Below are 9,874 nucleotides of genomic sequence, written 5' to 3'. Positions count from 1 at the left end.
TCAGCAAATGTGTTAGGAACATGACTGAACAAGAGTATTTATAAACACAGGCTGCAACCATCACTGTTAATTTTAATGATAATGTTGTGCTATAAGGCAGTTACAAAAGGACCCCCAAGATAACCAAAAAGTGTTGGAATATGGCTTGGCATCTTTAATAGGACAAAGGAACATTCCTTTTACAAGGAGCTGTGAAGGAAAAGGGGAAACCATAGTGATTATAAAGTATGATAAATGGATATGTTGTGAAGTACCATACAGCTCCAATTTCTGGTGTATGTCACCTGCTCTCATCCACCAGATTGACATGTTGCCTCACATTTAAGAAAAAGTTAAGGTAAAAAGAGGGATCAATTCCACCCTCAACTTCAAGTTAATTTCATCCCCACAAGCTCCACAGTGTTGTAATAGCAAAGCTATGGACATGTCATGAATTGAGCCAACATTCCTGGTACTCCAAAGGGAAGCAGAAGATATGAATCCCTCGAACAAGATGATTGTCAGATGGTGGGAAATCCTTCTATGAAACAGACACTTGAGACATTATGGCAAAGACATTAAGGCCTTCCAATTCTTTGCCCGTATTCCTTAAAGGCACTGATACCAACAACAAAATTTTCCATAGTACCATCAAGATTTTTAAAAAACGCTCCAAAATACAAGTCTTTATAGGAAAATGTCCTTTATTGCATGACATGAAGTATCTGTTCTTCTCCTGCTCAAGAATAAAAGGGCCTCCCTTTCTCAGGAGTCTGCAGTCTGTTCAGCCTAGCAACCTGAGAAGGGGAGGGGGGCACGTCTTGCCGGAAGGGCCCCTTGGGAGGGGTGTAGTTGGGGTCCTGGACTTTCTTATATGAGTCATAGTTGTTGGGCCCCTCGGGGGGAGGCTTCTTCTTCATCTGTTGTTCCTTCCGCCTCTGTTCTTGGCGTAGGAGCTCCTGGGTCTCGAGCATCACCCTGGCATTGAAGCCATGCCCACCCATGTAGCCATTCCTCGAGCCTTGGTAGCTGGAGTACCTGGGGTTCTCCTTGGCACTCTGGAAGCCTTCCCCAGGGGAGTAGTTCTGCTCCCAAGAATCCTGGGAGACAGAACTGGCATTTTTCCTGCTTTGCCTAGAAAGCAAAGCCCAAAGATTAGTATGAGGGTAGAGGAAGGGCAGAGAGAGAGAGAGAGAGATGAAAAGAAGGGGGAAGAGAGAGAGAGCGAGGAAGGGGCTGGGGTAGAATATGCACTTCAATATTTTAACAAATATCACTGGGTTCCAATCATGTGGCAGACCTTATGATTGAGGCTAGAGTATTCCACAATGAACAGACTCAGCTGTCCTCTGCAAGCTTACAGTTTTGGACAAGTAACCAATGACTAAATAGGAGAGAAAACTAATATTGAAACACAGAAGCGGGAGCCTACCTAGGGTGGAGAGAGATGAGAACGGCATGCCACAGAAGGCTCTTCAGAAAGACAAGATCCCCAGACTGAATTCTGATGGATAAGGAGTAAACAAGTAGGGCGTGGGGTAGAAGGACAACGCAGCAGAGGAGCAGCTGAGCAAAATGCCTGTGGTGTCTATTTGTGGTTTCCTTTTTTTTTTTTCCAGTTGCCATTAAGTTGATTCAGACTCATGGTGACCCTATGTGTGTCAGAGTAGAATTATGCTCCACAGAGTTTTCAACGGCTGATTTTTCAGAAGTAGATCACCAGGCCTTTCTTCTGAGGTAACTCTGGGTGGACTTGAACCATCAACCTTTTAGTTAGCAGATGAATGCTTAATCATTTGTGCCACCCAGGGACTCTGGGTATAAGAAGGGCCTTGTGAAGACACTAGACTAGAAAAGGGATAGGTCAAAAGAGCCTTGCTAGTCATGTGTGGTGGTTAAGTTCGTGTGTCAACTTAGCTAACCCTGGTTTAGTGGCTGGGCAGCTGAATGTAGTTATTCCCTATGGTGAGATTGGTAATTAACTCCATGGTAGAATCTATTGGAGCAACTGAGTAGCTGCTTTGGGTATGTGGTCTGCTTCCCGTACATAAGAAACAGCTTTGGGAATGGTCTCTAGCTTATGGCATGCTTGAACCCTGCATGTAGCTGTGTCATTGTTCAGCAGCCTGCCATGCCCTGCCAATCTTGGGACTTTCAATGGACTTGAATTAATGGCCTGCCATGTGGTTTGGTAACATTGGGACTGCGTTTTTTTATATGTCAACCTTGGGCTTGTCAGCTTCAGCAGCTAGCAGCTCTCTGAGTGAAGAAAAGCCACTAGCTTCAGTGGGCAGGGAGCAGGAGGCAGAGCTGAAGCCCAAGGTTGAGGGCTTTCACCCAGCCCCTAGAGCCCAGCACTTTGAACTCGGACTTAAAGCCTCCAAACTGTAAGAATAAACTCCTGTTTGTTCAAGCCATCCCATTTGTGGTATATTCTTGTCAGAGTGGTACTAGGTAACCAGAAAATCATGCTAAAAAGTCAAAAGTGTATCTGGAGTCAGCAGGAGGCCTCTGGATGATTTTAAGCAGAGGTGACAACATTACCAAGTTTCCATTTAGCAAGATATTCTTTTTAAGCAATTTTTTTAAAAAAAATGAAAATCATTCTCCTTTCAAAACACCTATACTTCTATCACAATCCTACGACCCATAAGGCGATGATTTGGGCTCAGCACCATTTCATAAAATAGGGTGCTCCTTCTGTGTCTGGGTAGGTCCTTGTCTGTTCTGCTTAGGGTAACAATATCTCCTGCAATTTAGAAACATTGGCAAGATGCTGTATAGGAGTATTAGAGATTTGGCAGCTTCTACTGAAGCAATAATTGCCTGCTTTAGAACATTACAATTCAATTCTAAACAAGCAAAACAAATATTTTACACAGCTGCCACTATAATGCCAGAGACGCTAGCTAATATGAAGTACATGTAATGGATTACAATATGAGTTCAGTTATGAAAGATTTAAGTCTAGACTCCTTTATGATTAAAAATGCAACAGGCAGGCAGTCCCTTAAAGCACCAGCTTTATAGAGTTGTATATGTCAGCAACTGACACTCTTCAGAGTACATGCTCTTCAAGATGGTGGGACCTACCAGTCTGTAGAGTGAGCACTATTTCCCTGCCCATTGTACCTTCACCAAAGGCCAGGACAACCTATTTCATTCACGTTCTGTCAGCCCAGGATAGAGGAATAAATCAAGATCCTACAGACTTTTCAAAAATCTTATCACTTCTGCAATAAAATTGCACATCATTTTCAGGAAACATTATTGTTTTGAAATATCTTTAATTTACTATCAACTCCCCAGATGCTTTTATGAATTTACAATAAGATTGGCTATGATAAAGTAAAACAATTTTGTGCCAGAAAGGAAGACATGCCCTAATTTTTTTTTTTTTTGCCTGGAAAATGGAAGAGGGGGACAGAGAATTGAGTAATAAAACAAAATATATTGCTCCATTTATCAATGAGAAAATCATTTGGCGGCAGTATGTATTGCTCAGCCGTTCATACCAGCACACACAACATGGCTTAGTGTTCACAAAGGCTCCTGGAGAGGAGAGGAAAAAGAAGGTCTATGAAGCCATTGAGTCTCCCAAAGGAATGATGTGTTTTGCATTTTTGAGCATTCGGAGGCACCATCAATATGGTTTGCAATGAAATGTGCCCATTTTCCATATGGCCTAAAATGTCATTAGGGATATTCACAGTAAGGAAAATGAACTTAAGGTCCAGCATCATCTCTGCTGTGATGATGATTAATTGAGTAGTCTACAGTATATCTATCTGGTTCTCTTTTAATGGGAGTAAGTATTTGTACTATCAGCCCAGGCAAGAATCCTTAGATTTGATGAAACGGTTTATTTCCCTAAAGCACTGATTATCTACACTTAAAAAGTCATAAATTAATCTGCCCAGAATCACAAATGATGGAAAGTGCCGGCATGAAACCAGGGATTTGACATTAATCATGAAACATTAATTAAAACACGAACTTGTTACTGATGCTACAGCAACAACAGTGGGATTCTTTTATGGGGTAGTTATCAATTTAAAGATAACCAGAAATAGGCTGCAGAAATGTGTCCTCTTTTTCATCCTTGGCCACCTCCTTTCCTGACTCCAGGAAGCCTAAGGCTTTACTCTATGGAGGTTGTTCATTGCACACTGAATTTTGAATCATCCTAGAAGACAGAATCTTTCTATATTTAAACACATTGAGAATTCACTAAAGGTTTGTTAGGAATGCAAATCATGAAGATATGGGAGAAAGAATTTCTTTTAGCTAAAGTTTTCTTCAAAGTAATCAGCATAGAAAGAAGGAAGAAGGATGCCTGAAGGTTTGAAATAAGATATGTGGTAGAATACATATATAAATACATATACACCAATAGATAGATAGTAATAGATACACATGCATGCACACACATACATAGAAAGACATACATGTGTGCATATATGCACATGTATAGATACATGCATATATTGATACATATATACACACATAACAAATTGAATGATTTATTATTACATCTTGAAGGAAGACTGGGTGATCTACTTCCATAGTGATACCTCCTTGGAAACCCAAGGAGGGGTTGCTATGAGTCAGATCCAACTTGACGGCAGTGAGTTTGGTTTTTTTGGTATGTGTCAATTTATTATGTGTGTATATATGCATCAATATATGTATGTATATGTGCATCTGTGTGTATGAATGTATATTTGCATGTATCTTTTGTTTTTTTCATTTGATGTATATACGTGTGTATGTGTGTGTGTGTGTGTGTATATATATATATATATGTATACATATGTACATAACACAGACATGCTTCTTTGGCAAGGAAGCTACTAGAATCAATAAGCTCTTGATTAACAAGAGAAGAAGAAATGAACAGATTGTAAAGAAGCAAGAGAAGGAAGAAGCAGATGATAGAATTTGCTACACTAATCACCAAGCACTAGGGTAAAGTGGGACAGTGGCTTTCAAATCAGGCAGACATAAATTTAAATCCCATATCCACCACTTGTCAGCTGTATGACCCTGGGAAAGTTATGCTTGCTGGGCACAAGTTGCCTCATCTGTGAAATAGGCATAATATTGAACTTCACAGGGTTATGGGGAAGAATAAATCAAATAGCACCAGTAAAGTACTTAGAAAAGTATCTAGCATACAGTGCCTGGTCAATTAACAGGGTAGAATAGTAGGTGAAGGGAGCTCTGGTGGGACAGTGCCTAAGGTACTTGACTGCTAACCAGAAGGTTGGTGGTTCAAACCCACTAGCTGCTCCTAAGAAGGAAGATTGGGCAATCTACTTCCATACAGATATCTCCTCAGAAACCAAAAGAAGGGTCACTATGAGTTGGAGACGATTCAATGGCAAATAACAACAACAACATAGGGGGTGAGATATTTTGCTGCTAACCAGGTCAGCAGTTCAAACCCACCAGCTGCTCCATGAAAAGATGAGGCAATCTATTTCCATAAAGATTTACAGCCCTGGTACCCAAAGGGACCGAGTAGTTAAACCTGTGGGCTCGGGACCATAGTCACAGGGGACATCAAGCTCAATTGGCATAACATACTACACAAAACATTGTTCTACCTCCTACTTTGGTGAGTAGTGACTGGGATCTTAAAAGCTTGCAAGCTACCATCTAGATGCAATGATGGGTCTCTCCTTGTCCAGAGCAAATAAGAATGAAGAAAACCAAAAATTCATGGAAATAATTAGTCCTAGCGACTGGTACACCATCTGATCTGCAGCCTATATGACTGAGACCAGAAGAACTAGATGGTGCCCAGTTACCACTGTCAACCACTTGGAAGAGGATCTATGTAGGAGATCCTGGATAGAGAGGAAGAACAATGTGGAACGAAACTCAAAATCATTTGGGGGAAAAAAAAAGGAGGGACCAGTTTTGCTGGTCTGATAGAGCCTAGTGGAACCACTGAGACTATGGCCCCTAGCTGCCCTTCAGGTCTGGAATTGAACACACTCCTGTGGTTTCCAGTCAAACAATAGATAGGCATATGAGTTGAACATTTACCTGAGGCAGATACACTCCTTGGAGAGAACAAGCATGGGAAAAAGAAGAGCTGCTTATGCACAGGAAGACAGCTCAGGGGGCAGGAGTGCATGGAGGGATGGACACTGGGAAGAGGTAACTATCAGGAGGAAGTAGGAGGGGAGATGTTGCATTGTGGTAAACTGTGGTCAATGTCATGAGAAAAAGTGTATGTGAACTGCTGCATGGAAAGTGTATTTGCTCTGTAAATTTTCACCCAAATCGCAATGAAAAAAAAATACAAAAAAAAAAAAAAAAGATTTACAGCCTTGGAAACCTAATGGGGGTAGCTATGAGTCAGAACTGACTCAATGGCAATGGGTTTGGTTTTGGTTTGGAGAGTAGTTTGAAGGTAGTATCATTTTTGTCTTCAGAGATTAGACTCCATGTTGTGAAGGATGTTTTTATGACCAACGAAGAAGAGTAAACAAAAGCATTAATTTTTCCTTCATTGGTTGGTAGTATCAGGTAGATATCATGGGGCAGAGGAAAGCACCCAACAATAACTGAGGAAGCCTCAATAAGTGAGAACTTCACAAATAACTTCTGCAGAGATTAGAAGAAAGGTTCTAAGAGCAAGGAAGCCCATGTTCTTTCTACTGCCCCATGAACCTGCAATACAATATTCATATCCTTTCACTGAATTTCTTTGTAGCCAACAAGAAGATTTTTCTTGATCCTGGGAATTAGTTCATTGGAAATAATTGATTCCACCTGAAGCACATACCCTGGTTTGGAAATAATCAGCTCTTAATGATCATAACTTCCTCCAATGTGGTCTGAAGGTTGTCATCATGCAGAGGGGTTAAACCAAAGACCTCAGTCCTTAAGGAAAGCCATTGAGCCACTGAGGTGAAGAGGATATAGAGGAATTGAAGGTAAAAGAATGAGAGAAGAAATAGAGAATAAAGCTGAAAGGTTGACAAGCAGATTACAGCCATAAGAAAGGGCCTGGTGAAAGAGGTCCTGGATAAGTAAAGCATTGTTGAAAAAGAAGAACAAAGAAAGAGGCATCACAACCCTTGTATACAGCCATGGCAGAGGGAAAAACAAAGAAGAAAAAGAGAGAGAGGAGGAAAAATCAAATGAAGAAAAAAACATTTAATAAATGATTCTGAATAAGCCTTTCTATGAGCAAGTAAGACTGAATGCACACCTGTTGTTATTGTTGTAGTTGCCATTGAGTCAGCTACAACTCATGGAGACCCACTTACAACAGAATGAAACATTGCCTAGTCTTGCCTATCGTCACGATGGTTAATATGTTTGAGTTCATTGTTCTGGGCATTGAGTCAATCCATTTCATATAGGATTTTCCTCATATGTCTACTGGGTTTGGAAGCTGCCTTTTTGAGATAGCAAAGGAGCTCTGGTGGTACAATGCCTAAGGCATTTGACTGCTAACCAGAAGGTTGGTGGTTCAAGCTAACCAGCTACTCCACAGAAGGAAGATGGGGCACATCTATTTCCATAATGAATTACCACCTTGAAGAAATCAAAGACTTAAGGTAACAATTACTCCAAAGGACTAATGAACCAGGCAAACCACAACTACCACTAGCCTGAGACCAGAAGAACAAGATGGTACCTTGCTACCACTTGTGACCACTCTGATCTGGATCACAATAGAAGGTCCTGGACAGAGTAGGAGAAAAATGTTGAGTAAAATTTGAAATAATAAAAAAGACGAGGTCTGATAGTCTGATAGACACTTGTGGAACCCACAAGGCTATGGCCCTTAGACATCCTTCTAACCTGAAATTGAACCCACCTCTGGGGAATACCAAACAATAACATTCATGAGGAAGGTTCTCCTCAGAACAATCAACCGTATGAGGGCAATTTTTGCCCCAAAACAACAGAGAGCAGGAAGGGGCAAGAAAGAAGAATGAATAGAAATGGATCTAGACAAGAAGTGAGAAGAGTGCTGTTACATTGAGGGGATTGCAACTAATGTCACAAAACAAAGTGTGTGTAGATTGTTGAATGTGAAGCTAATGTGCTCTATGAACTCCCACTCAAATCATAATAAAATGTTAAAAAAAAAAAAAATACCACCATGGAAACCCAATGGGGGTCCTTATGAGTCGGAATCAACTTGATGGCAGTGGGTTCCCTGCCACTCCCCTGGGATACCAAGTAAAAGAATTAATTTATAAATAGAAAAGGAAAACACCCCAGTGTGGGGCACTCCGGTCTCCTCCAGTCTCCTCTCCTCCTGAACTAGTGTTTCTTATTTGACATTTCAAAATGTAACCTGAATTCTGGCTATAGAGTTCCTTAATTACGTTTAGAATTTACAAACCATGCTAGTTCATATACATCCCTCTAATTGAAACCACCTTAGTTAATATGGCTGATACAAAGTCTTGACCATTTGTTTTATTTTATGTTGTACTTTACAAATGAACTTTTTGTGTATGTGAAATCTTTTGGTTTCAAATATCATACCAACTTGTTTAGACAAAACTCCACTAATTGTCAACATCCGAAAAGCAAAGGTCAAGTGTCTTTGAAGATTAACACATGGCAGAAACTTGAATTTGGCTCAACTTCATGTAAGTTGCTGCGGTCCCCTGACCTCCTGCTTGATTTCTTTACCTTCGCTCAGAATTCTGCACACAGCTTGTGATTGAGTGGCCTTGCTTTGCAAGGACACATATTGGGTGTATTTCTGCATTTAAAATCTTCCTCATAAATATAAAGATTCACACTGAGAAATTATTCTCTAAGAGAGGAAAAGACGATGATGGAGAGGACTACCAACCCTTCTTACCTAAACTTATATTAAACCCTTTAATTTGGGGAATTCTACTATATTTGTATCTAAAATTATATATATATATATATATATATGTGAGCTCTGGTAGCATAGCACCTAAGGTACTTGACTGCTAACCAGAAGGCTGGTGGTTCAAACTCATCAGCCACTCCTCAGAAGGAAGATGGGGCAATCTACTTCCGTAGTGCTACTGCCTCGGCAACCCAAGGAGGGGTCACTATGAGTCAGGTCCGACTTGACGGCATATAACAACAACAAATATATATATATATATATATATATAAACCACACACACAAAAAAAACAATGCCACCAAGTCAATTCGTACTCACAGCAACCCCCATTGGGTTTTGAGGTGGTAAATCTTTAAAGAAGTAGTTTGTCCAGTCTTGCTTCTGCAGAGTGGCTGGTGGGTTTAAACCACCAAACTTCTGGTTAGCAGTCAAACGCCTTAGGCACTGTGCTACCACTAATAATGCTATGTGCCATCGAGTTGGACCCTACTCATAGCAACCCCTCCTTGGGTTTTTGAGGCAGTATCACTACGGAAGTAGATTGCCCCATCTTCCTTCCGAGGAGTGGCTGGTGGGTTTGAACCACCAGCCTTCTGGTTAGCAGTCAAGTGCCTTAGGCAAATAGTGAGCTACAAATAACACTGACAGAAGGTTTTATTTATTTAGGGAAACATCAAATTACAGTAGTGGTAACAGTAGTAGTACTGGGAGTTCTAACAACCCTCTTCTGCATATAAATGCAGGTATTTCTGGAGAGACTCAAGAAGGGAGAAAGAAAAGAAGGAAGGGATGGATAGAGGAGATGGTAGACAAGAAAGAGACTAAGAGTGAAGACACCACAGTTCAAACTGTAGTGCTGATGACGGATATTGAATATAATACAGACTGCCAAAAGGACAAACAAATCAGTCTTAGGAGAAATGTGTATAACTAGAATGCTCCTTAGAAGCAAGGATGGCAAGACTTCAACTCACTTATTTTGGACATGTCATCAAGAAAAAACAATCACTAGAAAAGGATATCATGTT

At 40.6% G+C, this 9,874-nt stretch overlaps 1 protein-coding gene across 1 annotated transcript in view; it reads right to left on the bottom strand.

The window, feature by feature from the left end:
- Positions 1-719: 719 nt before the first annotated feature.
- The window catches only part of PARD3 (par-3 family cell polarity regulator), a 1,032,882-nt gene continuing 1,023,727 nt past the window's right edge, over positions 720-9,874 (bottom strand). The window contains exon 25 of the mRNA XM_007942439.2: positions 720-1,113. Coding sequence (XP_007940630.1) covers positions 720-1,113 — 394 coding nt within the window. The remainder of the gene's footprint in view (positions 1,114-9,874) is intronic.

This window comes from Orycteropus afer, unplaced genomic scaffold (genome assembly GCF_000298275.1).
Source record: "Orycteropus afer afer isolate SDZICR_OR568_19922 unplaced genomic scaffold, OryAfe1.0 scaffold00090, whole genome shotgun sequence".
NCBI classification, from domain to species: Eukaryota; Metazoa; Chordata; class Mammalia; order Tubulidentata; family Orycteropodidae; genus Orycteropus; species Orycteropus afer.
Note: the sequence above shows the minus strand (reverse complement) of the source record. Positions and strands in the feature narration are given on the sequence as shown.